Raw genomic sequence first — 16847 nt, 5'->3', positions numbered from 1 at the left:
TGTCATTGGGCAGCTGAGATTGCTAACTGCAAGGGGGTCACTGGTGTGAGGAGGATTTCATTTTCATTTTCATATTGGCCAAGGATGATTTATGAAAAACTAAATGACCCCGAGGCACATGCGTGGAAACTCTGATTCCAGTACAAATGAGTTATTAGGTCTAAATCTCAGAAGCAAGAGTGCAGCAGAACACCGTGCTCTTTGTGATCTGTGCATGACCTTTGACCACACTGCATGTTATACAATTTGTTATCATTTGTAGTCAAATATTAGGCTTGCAATACAATTTTAGCCATGTCCAGGCTTGGGATTCTTTTCAGTCATTTCTCTATGTGTCAGGATTAGAATTCACAAGGAGGAAGATCACAAGGTGAGATCCTCAAATGGAAAGGAAAGATGCTTGCTTTTATTTTTTAGATAGTGCTGCCTCTTCTGGAGTTTCCATGAAGTATTTTTGCTGTACTGGGCTATCTAACCTGCATTCCTCATAACATCCTTTGGCACAGATAAATGTTGCTCAGCACATGTTTACTAACCCAGTGGTCACACAGACTATGTCATCTTTGACTGTTACAAAAGAATTATCTCTCCAGTCATAGAGTTGGGCACAGAGGAAGCTGCTGAGGGTCCCCCAGGGCAAGGGCAGAGTCCTGCAGCTGGGGAGGAACAAGCCCATGAGCAGCACAGGCTGGGGGGGAGCTGCTGGAGAGCAGCTCTGGCAGAGGGAGCTGGCAGTGCTGGGGGGCAGCAGCTCCCCATGAGCAGCAGCCTGGGCTGGGGGGCAAGAAGCCAATGGCATGCTGGGGGCATCCAGCAGAGTGTGGGCAGCAGGGGGAGGGAGGTTGTGCTGCCCCTGTGCTCTGCCCCATGTGCTGAGGCCTCATGTGCAGGGCTGTGGCCAGTGCTGGGCTGCCCAGCTGCAGAGAGCCAGGGAAGTGCTGCAGAGAGGCCAGTGCAGGGCTGCTGAGATGCTGAGGGGCTGCAAGATGTGTGTGAGGAGGAAAGGCTGCAGCCCTGGGGCTGCTGAGCCTGGGGAACAGAAGCCTGAGCTCAGGGGGATCTCAGTAACACTTCCAAGTTTTATAAAGTGTCAAGAGGATAGGGCAGCACTTATTTCTGTTGTCTCCAATGACAGGACAATAGGTAGTAACAGAAACTGGAACACAAAAAGTTCCACTTAACACAAGGAGAAAGTACTTTGATGCTGAAGGCAGGGAGCCCTGGCCCAGGCTGCCCAGGGAGGGTATAGAGGCTCATATTCCTTTCCAAACCCACCTGGACACATTCCTGTGTGACTTTATCAAAGCGAGTCTCCTTTAGCAGGGGGTTGGACTGGAGCAGCTCTAGAGGTACCTTCCCACCCCCACCACTCTGTGAAACTGTGATACAAGGGTTTCAAATGTTTGTTTTCCATAGCAATGTTTTAGACATATTGCTTTCTCATAAACCTATGTCTTAAATAAGTAAAACTGCTTCCTCTGCCCAAAATAAAACTGGAGTGACACTTGCTATGGACTCAGTTGTGCCGTTTATGTGTGTTAAATATTTTCAAGGTGCAAAATCACGTTGTGGCACGAGTAACCTTAAACCATGGTATCAGTAGGTGGATTGTTAAAATCAGCATTCAAAATGGTTTTAGGTAATCATGCATTATAAGAGTTTTGTTCCTCTGCTAGCATGACTCCCTGAGTATACCAGATGACTTGAGAGCTGCACAGCTACAGAAGAGTTGTTGCAATTGCCAACAAAACCTCTATAACATCTTCATGACCTGTTTGCCCCACCACTCAGAGAAAAATGGTTTTGGAGAACTTCTAAACCACTTTGACTGCTCTTTATTCTTCCAACTGTGAAGCCAGGTGCCTTAGTTATTACAGCTTGGGTCCAACTGTGCCAAGGCTATAAAAACCTTTTGAAAAATACCAAGCATGTATTATCTAGACATGAAGCATCACAACATTATAGTGATTTGTATTTGAATAGTCTACATCCCACTGAGAAACTTTGCCATTTTTAAGTATAGAAAAGTTTTATTGCTTGATGATTCAATCTTGTCTGGCCTCCATGTTGGAAATTAATAACTGAAAGGTATTTCCTGGATTTTTTGGCAGTGAAAACGTCATAGAATCATAGAATGGTTTCAACTGGAAGAGACCTTTAAGCTCATGGAGCCCAGCCTTTGTCTCAGCCCTACCAACCACCAGCCCATTGCCCTCAGTGCAACATCCACCTGGCTCTGAAACCCTTCAGCTTAGGAGCCCAGAACTGGACACAGGACTCCAGATGAGGCCTCAGCAGGGCAGAGCAGAGGGGCAGCACAACCTCCCTTGACCTGCTGCCCACACTCTGCTTGCTGCCCCCAGGCTGCCATTGGCTTCTTGCCCACGAGGGCCACGTTGCTGGCTCATGGTCAGTTTATTATCCACCAGCACTCCCAGGTGTGTCTGTGCAGAGCTGCTCTCCAGCAGGTCAATCCCCAGCCTGTGCTGGTGCAGGGGGTTGTTCCTTCCCAGCTGCAGGACTCTGCCCTTGTCCTTGTTGAACCTCAGCAGGTTCCTCTGTGCCCAACTCTCAGGCTGTGCAGCTCTGGCTGAATGGCAGCACAGCCTCGGGGGAATCAGCCCCTGCTCCCAGTTTGGTGCCATCAGGGCACTTGCTGAGGGTCCCTCTGTCCCCTCATCCAGGTGATTGATGAAGATGTTGAACAAGACTGGCCCCAGAACCCATCCCTGTGCAACTCCACTGCCCACAGGCCTCCAACTCCATTCTGTGCCATTGATCCCCACCCTCTGGGCTCTGTCATTCAGCAGCTCTTGATCCACCTCACTGTCCACTCATCCAAGCCACACTGCCTGAGCTTTCTGATGAGGATGTTGTGGGAGACAGTGTCAAAAGCCTTGCTGGATTCAAGGTAGACGACATCCACTGCTCTCCCCTCATCTAGTCTTTTATTCTCACGGAGAAGCTTCAAAGGCTTCAACAGCAACTCGTGTTAAATATGTGATTCTTAGTCCATGTCACAGAATCTTGGAATCTTAAGGGTTTTAGGGACCTGGAGAGCTCATCCAGTGCAACCCCCCTGCCAGAGCAGCACCACCTAGAGCAGGGCACACAGGAACTCATCCAGCTGGGGTTGGGATGGCTCCAGAGAAGGAGACTCCACAGCCCATCTGGGCAGCCCCTGCCAGGGCTCCCTCACCTCAACAGGGAACAACTTTGGCCTTGTGTTGCTTTGGAACCTCTTCTATTCCAGCTTGTCCCCGTTGCCCCTTGTCCTATCATTGGCCATCCCTGAGCACAGCCTGGCTCCAGCCTCCTCACACCCACCCTTGATGGGTTTGGAACATGACTGAGCTCACCCCTCAGGCTCCTCTTCTCCAAGCTGCAGAGCCCCAGCTCCCTCAGCCTTTCAGCACAAGGCAGATGCTCCACTCGCTTCAGCATCTTGGTGTCCCTGTGCTGAACTCTCTCCAGCAGCTCCCTGTCCATCTTGACACAATATTCCAGCTACAGTTTCCTGTATCTGTTGCAGAACCAGGACTATACATTAATTTAAAGAAATCTAATTAAAAAAAGAAGTGATCTCTGAAAGTGTGTGGAATACCTGATTTGAGGGGTAGGTTTGGTTAGGTTTGGTTTAGGGCATATTTCTGAGCAAGTAAATGGATAGAATATCCAAATTAACATGATTTACTAGATATTAGCATGCATGGAATTGATCTCCTATTAAATCTGTATTTTTCTTTCTCTTTCCAGAGTGCCCAGTTCTACAAAGTGACCACAGAGCAATACCAAAAAGCTGCTGATGAAGTGTCATCTCGGTTCAAGTAAGTGTTTTCCCCTGTTATTTCTGATCCTGGTAGCTAGATATGGTCTTACCCACATTAAAATGCACAAGAATTCCCCTTCCCCCTATTATATCAGTCTGTGCTGGTTAGTGAAATGAGAGAGCTGCAAAGTATTTGGAAGCCAATGCAGAGTAACTGTAAGCTGCATAGAAAGTGGCTGTGCAGTTTGTCTTTTACTAATTAATTGATATTCTACAAATATATTCCTTAGCATTTTTTTTCTCTAAATGCAGCACTACAAATGTGGCTCCAGCTTTGCATTACAATAGTTTTCATCCAGTGCTTGAGTGATATGAGAGGATTTAAATTAGCAACTTCACTTTGCCCTTAACAGTGAAGGTCAAATTAAATAATTTTTATGAGTCCTGAGGATGGTTTAAATGAAGATGCAGTAATTGATGGATCAAAGTGACTCTGACCCTTAGCCTCGGACTCGTCCCTTTCTGCTGCTTCATCCATTAGGCAGAAGGTTCCATTTATCATGTTAGTAAGGATGCAGAGAGAACTTTTTGCAAAGTTTGAGTCTCAGCAGTCACCAAGACATTCTGTACAGAATTATTCTGTGGCAATTTTTAGGTTTGTGAGGGGATTTTCTTTCCTTTTGGGATTTTGTTGTTGTGGTTCTTGATGAGCAAGTACAGAAAAAACCTTTGTGAGCTGCTGATAATGCTGTAAAGAGTGTGAGCAGCAGGTCAAGGTGGGTTCTTCTCCCTCACTGCTCTGCCCTTCTGAGGCCTATCTGGAGTCCTGTGGCCAGTTCTGGGCTCCTCAGCTCCAGAGGGACAGGGAACTGCTGGAGAGAGGCCAGTGCAGGGCCAGCAAGATGCTCAGGGGACTGGAGCATCTTCCTGCTGAGGAAAGGCTGTGGGACCTGGGGCTGTTTAGTCTGGAGGAGACTGAGGGGGGAGCTCATGAATAGTGACAAATATCTCACTGGTGGGTGTCAGGGAGTTGGTGTGGAGGCTCCTTCCTTGGAGGGCTTCAAGACCCACCTGGGTGTGTTCCTGTGTGACCTGATCTAGGTGGGACCTGTGTCAGCAGGGAGGTTGGGCTGGATGATCTCTCAAGGTCCTTTTCAACCCCCACCATTGTATGATTCCATAAAATAAAGTTCTTAACTGTAAGATAAAACTCATTTTATGTCTTCCTATCACAAATTGTTAAATATGCTGTAGTACATGTGTGTAAAGTCTCTTAATTCATTAAAGGTGCAGAGTATATTGTGGACTGAATTCATCTGTCCCACATACAGGAGGAACTAAGTGGCAATTGACTCAAGGTCTGATGTAATTTGGAGGCTTTCCCATTACGTATGGGCAGCCTGGCACGTTGTTATTCATCATCATTTCTTTCTTCTGTGTTAAGATTCCCATCAAGGGGTTCTCTCTCCTTGCTCTGTTATAGTTGGAGTATTTTCAGGTTTTAAAAACTTAATTGCTGCCTAATCTCACTTTCACTATTGCAGAACAAGCTGTTGTTGTGATTTGAAGTACTAGTTGATAGCTCTGTTTGGTTATTGCAGCCAGAGGTGGGAAATGGCTTTGGAATCTTTTTTTCCCTTCCTCTAATACAGAAATGATCAAACCAAATGTAAATCAAATGCTTTTGGGTTCCTTTTTTGCTCATATTAAGCTGGTAGATAAAACAGGGGCAAATCCTCAGCAGCAGGCAATATCTAAGAATCATTTTGAAGGATATTTTGGTTTATCTGGATAAACCAAGGAGTATTTACTGAAGAGGGATTTGGAGAGGGAATCAGAAGTTCCTAACTCTTGAGGAGACTGGCCTTTTCCTAATTTCCTAGAGACTAGAGGTTGAAATAGAAATCACCTATTTGACTAGTCTTCACAGTAAGACTGAAATTGCTTCTTTTGCACTTCAAGCCAAATTTCCTGGGACCTTTCTGATCAGTGGATGCAATTTTGGTCCATTTTCCTTAAAAGAAAACCAAAAAAACCCCCAGTATGAAAAAGAAAAGGTACCTGAAGGATGCACATAAATTGCAGTAGGCTTGATAAAGTGCATGAAATATGAATATTGCTTTTAAATGCCATGCCTTTTATTGAAGGTTTCAATTCAGCAGATGTTGTTTTATCGCTGCCTTTTGTATGCAACTTGATGGATAAATTACAAATGATTTAGTGGAGCCTAAAGATGATGCTCTCTCGGTGTCACCAGGCACTTCTCATGTGAAGTTTAATTGCATGTGAGGATAGAGGACAGAGTTTCAAGCAGTGGTGGTTAAAGAGCTTGTTTAATTGGCTGTAAAAGAAGAATTAAAGAAGATTGAACTGCTAAATTTTGTTAATGCACAAACCAATGTGCTGTATGTCAGTGATTTCAGGTTCTGAGTGCAAGATTAATAGATCTAATTGTGATATGATTATGAAGTAGCCTCACTTTTAAACACGTCTAGAATTAGTTCCTACTTTTTGTTCAGATAACTTTCATTTCTGTGACTTCTCAGAGTACATCTCTTTCAAGAGCAAAGAGAGGTGGATAATTACTTAAATATTTCCTGGATATTCCTTTTCCTTCCTCCATTTACTCCCTGCAAGTGCATCAGCTGTGGCTTCATCAGTCTTTAGGGATAATTCACCTCATTAAAAGGGAAAACCCAACTATCCCAGAACAACTGGCAGGTCTTCTGTGCTTTGTCTGCAGCCCTTATTGATGCCTGCTTACAACCTTCTCCAGCACTGCCTGGGTTAGGCTGATATTCCAAATGTTCATGATAAATGTTTTATCTCTCTGAGGCCCTGATTCGCATTGATCAAATTCTGAATTATCAAATGGTTCATCTCTTTAAGACACTAATTCCCATTGATCAAATCCTAAATGACCAGGTCCAGTCAGTTCCTGCAGTACACAAATTACATTAAAACAACATTACTAGAGCATGCTGCCTTTCCTAATGCAGGAGTTATGTTACCCACAGTTACATTATAACCAGAATGATTATATTACAAAGATGTCTCTGTTATAATGAGAAGTTTACACAAGAAGAAAAGAATGTGATATTACAGGAAGAGCTGAGCTTTGGGCAAAGGTTTGAACTTTAACTAATCAAATTGTACATTTGTATTGTGGAGGGGGTTTTTTGTCCTTAATTTGAAGGGCTGGTAGTGGGAAAATTGGCAGCTGTGGTGGTGACATTTTGTTCCCTCGTGGTGTCTCGAGCCAAGTATCATCTTGATTATTCATTTAGGAGTAGAGGAAGCTGATAGGGCAAATTCTGCCTAAAATAAATGTTATTACTGTATCTTCTGTGGATTTTGTATCCTTATGCTGGATAACAGACTTCATAGTTGTGCACTCGTGCTTTTTCCACCATATTTTGCTATTAAACTCCATGGGCAACATGGAGTTGCTTCTTGCTGCTGATTTCTCACCAATAACTTAGTCCCCAGCTGGCCAAACTGTTAGAAAATCCAGGTCCTCCTTGAGGATCAGGTGCTCATTTTGGTGGAGTTTGAGTGAAGCAAAGGGTGGGATTATTCCCAGTATCTCAAACAGTGTCACTTCTAAACTGCTGTGTCTACAACAAAGCCAAATTCGGAATCATGTGCACCGTGGGGCAAGGTTTATATGTGTTTGTATGGACAAGGGGAAACAGCCTCAAGTTGTACCAGGAGAGGTTTAGATTGGCTATTAGGAAGTTCTTCACTGAGAGGACTGTTGGACATTGTCCCAGGCTGTCCAGGGAGCTGGGGGAGTCTCCATCCCTGGAGGGGTCCCAAAGCCGTGGAGCTGAGGTGCTGAGGGATGTGGGTTAGTGGTGGGCCTCCCAGTGTGAGGTGAGTGATTGGAGTCAATCTTAAAGGTCTTTCCCAACCAAAGCAGTAACATGATTCTGTGTTGATAGACCCCTGGGTGAAATTAACAGTTTTAATCACAGAGGATTCTTTGCATCTTCTGGAAGCTTGAGTGTTTATTCTGAATTAGAGATGTTGATGGCTTTATTCCCTTACTATGACACCTTTGAACCTTGCCATCAAGAGGAATGCCTCTCAGGAGCTGGAGGTGCTCCTTTGATTCGACACAGAAAGGTTTGGGATTTGCTCAGGCTGTTTCACACAGTATATAGTCTTCACACATTTGAGACGTTTTTAAAGACAGTTTCACAAACCAAATCAATACGTTTCATATGATCCTTGATCATTTCCATTGCTCTGGCTGCTGATGGGAGTGAGGGCTCAGTGATAGCCAGGCAACAGGCTATTACAACCTTGAAAATGTATTCAGCAGGAGGTTTGATTCAGGATAGGGAATAAATGACAAAACATCAATATTATGTGTTCCTTTAATTGGTGACTTCTGTATCACGAAACCTGGTTCATTAATGTTTACTGAAAATAAGATTTAAAGCACAGTTGTGTGTGCTCCTCTGTAAATACAGAGAAACATTGGGAGTATTTCCTGTAAGTTGTGTTTTAGCTGCTGTTCTTTTGAACTGGGAGGTGAAGCTGAGGAAGTTTGTAATGAAGCCACGTTAAATGAATAACAGCAACACTTCCATCTTCAAATATAATTGAGTCACAAAGCAATGGTGCCGTTTTTCTGGACACTGAGGGAAAAAGAAAAGGCAATATAGAGAGAAAATAAGCTTTTTAATGACAATGTTGGATTGACACCAAGGAAGTTTGGATTTATTTCACCATTCTCATTACCCTTCTGATCTTAGGCACACGTGGTGACTCTTCTGCCCTATCTGTACATTGGGAATATTGATAGTTCTTTAATACAAATATCTTCAGTAACTATCAAGTTGTACTCACATACTGCCATGACACAGAAATCCAGGTGGTATAATAGCCAAAGAGCTTCTGCTTCTGCAGATGCACTGGTGAGAAACTTTCCATTTTCTATCAGTTCCTTTTCCTACCTTCATTAGCATTAGTTGCTTTTAAAACCTGGAGTTAAAAGTGCAGATGATAAATTATTTGTGAAACACTGCATAGTACTTTTCCAGTAACAGCAAATGGAAAGCTATTTAGAAATTCATGGACAGAGCTTGCAGACTTGGCCTTCTTCAAGTTGAGCTCCCTTTGCTCAGCCAAAGACAACGGGCTCCATGCAAACACCATGCAGAGGGGAGCATAGCAGGGAGAGCTGCTTACCTTCGTTTAAGCAGTCTGATATCTGATCTAATGGCATTACACTTAACAAGCAAAGGGTAAATGGTGTTTTGCCCAGGGGATGTCATATTGTCGCCTCTCATGTTTAAACCAGTCTGGTTTTGGAATGCATAGAGCTGCTTCAGGTAGGAAGAGAACTTGATAAAGACACGACAAATCTTTTCAGTCTCTGTTATTTATCTTGTACATCCAAAATGCTGTTCTTTTTGAATGCAAGATGAATGAGACAGAATCTGTTTCCTCTCCTCGCTCCTTTCAGCCAGTACTTGGTCCTGATAGACTTACTTGAGGGCTTCTGTGGCAAAGCTCATTCAAGCAGTGTGTTTGACTTTCTACTACTGCTTTGTAGACGTGATTTTACCTTGACACAGCATTCCCTCAGCTGATGAAAGCCTTTGTGCCATGCATGCCTCGTGCAGTCCTTTGAATCAGAGCGAGGAGGCAAGAATTATGTGTTTCTGCCTTTGGACAGAGTTTTGCCCATTCTTTCAGCAGCTTGGTTTGATGAAGGGACTTTGGTGATCAGTAGTTACCCCTGTCTCAGCTGCTCTGCAACCCATTGGCATCTATAAGGGAAGATTCTTTGAACAGCCTTTGAATATCAAACTTCTATAAACCCTTTATTCGATAGATTTACCTATGAAATGACTATCACTTCATAAATGACAACTGCAGTTTTCCCTACAGCAACACAGATATTTAACTGTCTTCCTTTGATCAATACAGTCCATTAGGAACGAGAGCACTCAACAGAGCTGGATGAAATATTAATTCTGCACTTTTTAGCTGGATGCAGATTCATTCTGAACGAAGTGGGAGCAGGGGATTCTGGCATCATGTTTGTGTGTTTTTCTGTGAAGCCAAAAATTGGGAGCCTGTTTGCATGAGGATGTGTGTTTCCACATTGGGAGCCTGTTTGCATGAGGATGTGTGTTTCCACATTGGGAGCCTGTTTGCATGAGGATGTGTGTTTCCACATTGGGAGCCTGTTTGCATGAGGATGTGTGTTTCCACATTGGGAGCCTGTTTGCATGGGGATATGTGTTTCCACAGAAATATTTGAGCTGTAATGTGAACTTTAACTGTGCTTTTTTGGCCAGGAGGTAGGTTTGAAGCACTGAATGTGGATTTTTACACAGAGTTATATTAACTTCTATTCATATTCAAACTTGTATTCACTTTTTATTCTTTAATTATCTAGTATTCAAAAATTTAGCACATTAATTAAGAGGGCCAAGCCAATTCTTTCCATGTTTGCCATAATCCTATTTTCCCCCTTTTGTTTCCTTTCTAAAAATCGTGGGTACATTCATTAAAGCTCCCCTCAGGCTATCACTAGTTTTTCACACAGTCTGGAATGGAGAAAGCAATCTTAAAATCCATTTTAGTACAGCACAAAGTCATGACCAGGAGTTTTTTATTTGATATTAATTAATACTTAGATAAGAAAAGCATCTTCTGCAAGGTAGGCTAGATATAGTAGGTTAGTTACTGTAGGGTGTTGTAGTAGGTGAACCATGTGAGCAAACATACCTCTTTATCTGAACATCCCTTTCCCTCTTCAGGTGAGTCTGGTTGGTGTGTTCAAAGGGGGAAGCCTGTGCTCATGTTTCAGCACACCATAGGTTTTCTGTATTTGCTTAGAGAGAAGTGTGAAGTAATTTTATGGACTTCCCTGGGAAAGCAAGTGAGTGAAATTCTTCCTTCATGCATCAGTGGCCAGCAGTTAAATTGGCGTGTCCCCTGGTTTTGTGTGCTGGTAATCAACCAAGTCCCCTGCAAATTGATGGATGCACTCATTAAGGACTGTTCTTGCTGCTGGCTGCAGTTTCCTGAGCCACTCAGGCCCGCCAAGGACTGACTCTTGACGGCATCATTGGCGTGTAATGCGCTGCAGTGGTACATCTGGCTCCATGCTTCCTTTTAAGGACTAAAGCCTCTTGTTTTAATACATTAAGCATCCTTTGCTGGGATTTTCTATAAACATGAGTAAATGATTTCCCAATTACAGTATTAAACCAAGGCAGGTTAAAGCCCTCAGTCTCTTGTTTTTATCGTTAATTTGTTCTGTATTTTTGTAATCTTTTGTTGCTGTGATTTACAAATACCTTTTCTAAGGATGTTTTTGATGAGTCCAAGCCATCTGTAGGATCAAAGCCCACAAATCTCACAGCCCCCACTTCAGAGCACCCAGCAGCAAACCTCCCTTTCTGGAAGGCAGCACGTTATTTTAGAGTTGATGGTATGATTTTTTTTAAGCAGCATACACCTGTTTCTGGTTACAGGGTGAAGAATGAATGGCCAATTACCTCTACATGTGTAGAACATGACATTTCATATTGCAGGAACTTGTGCTGTGTGTTCAGTTAAGGCCCCCAACTATGTAACCGTCCGTTCTGAAATCCTGGGGTGGAAAGACAGCAATCAGTCACTAACACTTGTGTGTGTGCAAGCTGCAGGAAGGGAGGTCAGTGCCACCGACCTTTGTTTTCCCATCAGAGCTCTTGAACAAGATGAAGTGATCAAAGCAGGATGCCAGTACATCAGCACAATCTCATTACTTTGGAAGCTGTGTGCACAGATGCTGCTGTTGCCGCATCAGGCATCACTGATTTACATTCATAACACCTCCATTACAGCTCATTTGCTATTGCTGGTAATTAACGAGGTTTTTTTTGCCTCCCTTACAGTAGTGTTGGGCTAAATCAGGGAAAAAAGTAGACCTCAGTCATTCTGCTTTGACTCCAACTAAGTGAAATCACAGTCGTAAAGCCAAACGAGGCATTAGACATATGGGGAAATAACATCAGATCATGAGCTTTGGTGCATAGTAGTGTCATACTCAGAAAATAAGGTTTGTAAGTATAGTGTTAAGATGTCTTATAAAGTAATGAAGCTGTCTTGTTGCCTCCTAGTTCACGTGAGGGCCTCCTAGTTCAAAGGTAAAAGTTCTTTTTTTAGTGCTAGTAGAAAAAGTTAATGCCAGACCTGAAAACTGTGGCATCTGGCAGGTGTATTGCACCTCCCTTACTCTGTAGCTGAAATGTAAAACACTATAGAAAGGCTAAACTGTGGAAAACATATTTACTTCTTGAACTATGGGAACTAGGTAAGATGTTAGGCATAGTGAGGGGAACAGCTATGCTCTAACAGCTCCTTCACTTGACAGAGCTGCACTTCTAATTACAGCTTTTCTCCCAATATCGTTTTTTATCTTCCAGTTTGCTTAGGAGAGGACAGATTGAGCTGTCTCAATGAGATTTAGTAGAATCACAGAATGATAGGGCTGGAAGGGACCTTTAGAGATCATCCAGTTCAAACCCCCCTGCAGAAGCAGCTCCCACCTAGATCAGGTCACACAGGAACGTGTCCAGGTGGGGCCTGAAGCCCTCCAAGGAAGGAGCCTCCACACCCTCCCTGGGCAGCCTGGGCCAGGGCTCCCTCACTCCAACACTGACACAGTTTTTTCCTTATGTTTAAATAGCACTGTTTGTGTTCCAGCTTCATCCCATCACCCCTTGTCCTGTTGCTGAATACCATAGAAAAAAGTGCTGCCCCAACCTCCTGACACCCACCAGTGAGATATTTGTCACTATTCATGAGCTCCCCCCTCAGTCTCCTCTTCTCCAGACTAAACAGCTCCAGGTCCCACAGCCTTTCCTCAGCAGGAAGATGCTCCAGTCCCCTGAGCATCTTGGTGGCCCTGCACTGGCCTCTCTCCAGCAGTTCTCTGTCCCTCTGGAGCTGGGGAGCCCAGAACTGGACACAGGACTCCAGATGAGGCCTCAGCAGCTCTGGCAGAGCAGAGGGGCAGCACAAGCTCCCTTGACCTGCTGCCCACACTCTGCTTGCTGCCCCCGGGCTGCCATTGGCTTCTTGCCCATGAGGGCACATTTGGACTTTGGTTAGCAGACAAGGTTTCAGCACAAAGTGCCCATTTGACCTTGAGTATTCCACAAACATTTCTGTATCTTCCAACACTCACCCAGCAACCTGTTGCTGATTCATTTGCATTTTGAGAATGGGAATTCTCATTCTCAAAACATCCAGAGAATAGAAATGCTGTTCTGATAAAGGAGGAAGTTCATTTGTTTGCTGACATTTACAATCTAAATGGTGGATGTCAGGAGGTTGGGACACCTCTTTATTCTGTTGTATCCAATGACAGGACAAGGGGTGATGGGATGAAGATAGAACACACAAAGTTCCATTTAGACATAAGGAAAGACTATTTCAGTGCTGAGTTGAGGGAGCCCTGGCCCAGGCTGCCCAGGGAGGGTGTGGAGGCTCCTTTTCTGGAGGTCTTCAAACCCACCTGGACACATTCCCGTGTGACCAGATCTAGGTGAACCTGCTTCTGCAGGGAGTTGGACTGGATGATCTCTGGAGGTCCCTTCCAACTCCCACCATTCTATGATTCTATGAGTCTATGATTCTATGATTCTGTGCTGCTGGCAGGCTGAAATAAACACATAAAATTGTGCAAAGTTGCACTGGATTAACTCTTAAACTTTTTGTTCGAAAGAGCAAAATGGTGCACATGTGTGCCTCATGGATGTTGGATCCTTTTTCAGTCTGCCTAGGATTTATGCTTTTTTACATATTAAAATGCCTAACAAATTGCCTTCCCAATGTCAATTTATCTTTAGTTAGTCCATTTATGTAATAGAGGTAGTGAAAGGACATATGTAGATTTGATGTAGGTGCATACAGTTATCTCTTAAGGCTCAGGGACCTGACTGAGGTCAGTGGGGCAATATGTGCTGAATTAAGTGGTTAATAGCTGCCATTTTTTACACAAACTTTAAAGGCCATTCCTCCTAAAACAGTGCATCTTTTTCCACTGACCTGATTGGTTTGGTTCTCATTTACAGGTAAGAGGTTGTAACAGTCCTCGAACTTGTATTTTCCATCTTAACTAGCAACGATATTTTAACTGTCAAGCAGTGATATTTGAACTTTCTTTGTTGATCCAGCATAAGTTTGTTTTTTAAAAAATGTAATTTGAATTCTTAAGCAGTTTCATTCTCTCAAAGCTGACCAGGGCACCAGACTGTACATTTTCATCTTGCTTTGAACAGGGGAGTGACATGAATCCTGCTCTCATGAGCATTGCTGCTTCTTTCTACCCCCAAACTTACATGATTTATCAATTATTCTCCTTTGATCAGAGAAAATTGGGCATTTTGATAGGTGAATTTTAGACAGTAATTGCCTTTTGTGAATATGCTGATTTTGAAATTATTTCCCAGAAGATACAAATCTTGAGAAAAAAAGATCTCTTTTTAGCTTGAAATTTCCAGCCAGCTTTTCCACTGAACATTTCTAAACACAACTGTAGAAGTCAATTAATTGGTCAGGAGGTAGCTCTGAAGGTACTCATGGACCAGCTGATGGGACTGTACACACGCTTTGCACAGAGTATCACACCTGCCTTGATACAGAGACCGAAGCTCTGATTCACAGACTGCAGAAGCCTGATTGTAACAGGGCTGTACATCTAATGGGTCTTAGGAAAGGAGCCTGTTGCTTTGAGACATGTTACTGTGCCATGTTTGCCATGGAATTAAGCCTTAACCATGTTATTTGGAAGTACTCAGCTCCCACAGGTCTTATACCCCTAGCAGAAAGTTCAAGTTTTATTCATTTGCCTTGAAATACTGTGCTGTTATTAACTGATGGGCCAAGGACAATGGGCTGAGGTTGCCCAAGGGCAAGTGCTGGGTTCTGCCCTTGGGCCACCTCAAGGCCAGGCAGCTCCAGGCTGGGGCAGAGGGGCTGGAAACTGCTGCAGGGAAAGGGCCTGGAGGGGTTGGTGCCAGGGGCTGAACAGGAGGCACCAGCGTGCCCAGGGGGGCAAGAAGGGCAGTGGCAGCCTGGCTGGGCTCAGCAGTGGGGTGGCAGCAGGCCCAGGGCAGTGCCCGGCCCCTGTGCTGGGCCCTGGGGAGGCCGCAGCTCCAGGGCTGTGTCAGTGCTGGGCCCCTCACTCACTGCCACAGGGACACTGAGGGGCTGCAGCGTGGCCAGAGCCGGGCACAGAGCTGGGGAAGGGGCTGGAGCACAAGTGCTGTGAGGAGGGGCTGAGGGAATGGGGGTGTTGAGCCTGGAGCAGAGGAGGCTGAGGGCAGCCAGGAGCACTCTCTGACACTCCCTCACAGGAGGCTGCAGTGAGCTGGAGATTGGTCTCTATTTCCCATTAATGAATGACAGGACAAGAGGAAAGGATTTCAAGTTGCCCCAGAGGAGGTTGAGGTTGGAGCTGAGGCAGAACTGTTTCCCTGAGAGGGGTGTCAGCCCCTGTGCCAGGCTGCCCAGGGAGGTGGAGGAGTGCCCATCCCTGGAGTTACATATAAGAAGTGCAGCTGAGGGACACGGGTTACTGATGGGCTCAGCAGTGTGAGGTGAGTGCTTGGACTCAATGATCTTAACGATCTTTTCCATCTGTAATGGTCCTATGAGTCTATTCTCTAATTCCAAGGCATATCCTTTACAGGAGGCTTTTTCTGATGTTCTGCTTGTGTTTACTTTACATTTTTCTCTGTTATTCTCAGTACTCCCCAATGCAAAATGATGTATTCTTTTCTGAATGTTCTTTTTGATGTTTTCCTGTGACTATCACTGCACTTTTAAAGCAGGAATCCTGAAGTCTATAGGAGAAAAAAAGCATATTGGTCATGAAATATCCTAAACATTGTTTTAAAGGGTTTTACAGTATCTGATAAATGCATTTTCAGATTTTCTTTAACATGAGCTTCATTCTTAAGCAAATCAAAACTCTTTTCCTGCTGTTCTTGGAGAGGAGATTTCCTAAACACTTTTCACTTGCTTTGGCATTTGGCAGGTATAGGTGGGACCTAATATTTGTGTTCCGTGCTGCACACTTAGAAACATGAAAAGCACACCACTTTCTAACCTGAGAAGAACATAGATGACCCAAAGCTGTTCACAGAATCACAGAATGGTAGGGTTGGAAGGGACCTTTAGAGATCATCCAGTGCAACCCCCTGCAGAAGCAGGTTCACCTAGATCAGGTCACACAGGAACGTGTCCAGGCAGGTCTTGAAGCCCTCCAAGGAAGGAGCCTCCACACCCTCCCTGGGCAGCCTGGGCCAGGGCTCCCTCACTCAAACACTGACACAGTTTGTTCTTGTGTTTAAGTGGAACTGTTTGTGTTCCAGCTTCATCCCATCAACCCTTGTCCTGTTACTAGCTACTATAGAAAAAAGTGCTGCCCGACCTCCTGACACCCACCAGTGAGATATTTGTCACTATTCATGAGCTCCCCCCTCCGTCTCCTCTTCTCCAGACTAAACAGCCCCAGGTCCCACAGCCTTTCCCCATCAGGAAGATGCTCCAGTCCCCTGAGCATCTTGGTGGCCCTGCACTGTCCTCTCTCCAGCAGTTCCCTGTCCCTCTTGAGCTGAGGAGCCCAGAAGTGGACACAGGACTCCAGATGAGGCCTCAGCAGGGCAGAGCAGAGGGGCAGCACAACCTCCCTTGACCTGCTGCCCACACTCTGCTTGCTGCCCCCAGGCTGCCATTGGCTTCTTGCCCACGAGGGCACGTTGCTGGCTCATGGTCAGTTTATTATCCACCAGCACTCCCAGGTGTGTCTGTGCAGAGCTGCTCTCCAGCAGGTCAATCCCCAGCCTGTGCTGCTGCAGGGGGTTGTTCCTTCCCAGCTGCAGGACTCTGCCCTTGTCCTTGTTGAACCTCAGCAGGTTCCTCTGTGCCCAACTCTCAGCCTGTCCAGCTCTGGCTGACTGGCAGCACAGCCTCTGGGGAATCAGCCCCTGCTCCCAGTTTGGTGCCATCAGGGCATTTGCTGAGGGTCACTCTCCCCTCATCCAGGTGGTTGATG

General features: G+C 44.9%; 1 protein-coding gene across 1 annotated transcript in view; it reads left to right on the top strand.

The window, feature by feature from the left end:
* CHCHD3 (coiled-coil-helix-coiled-coil-helix domain containing 3) overlaps window positions 1–16847 on the top strand; it is a 189125-nt gene that overhangs the window by 150697 nt on the left and 21581 nt on the right. Inside the window, exon 6 of the mRNA XM_061989580.1 lies at window positions 3757–3827. Coding sequence (XP_061845564.1) covers window positions 3757–3827 — 71 coding nt within the window. The remainder of the gene's footprint in view (window positions 1–3756; window positions 3828–16847) is intronic.

The sequence above is a fragment of the Colius striatus genome, chromosome 1 (genome assembly GCF_028858725.1).
Source record: "Colius striatus isolate bColStr4 chromosome 1, bColStr4.1.hap1, whole genome shotgun sequence".
Classification (NCBI taxonomy): domain Eukaryota; kingdom Metazoa; phylum Chordata; class Aves; order Coliiformes; family Coliidae; genus Colius; species Colius striatus.
Note: the sequence above shows the minus strand (reverse complement) of the source record. Positions and strands in the feature narration are given on the sequence as shown.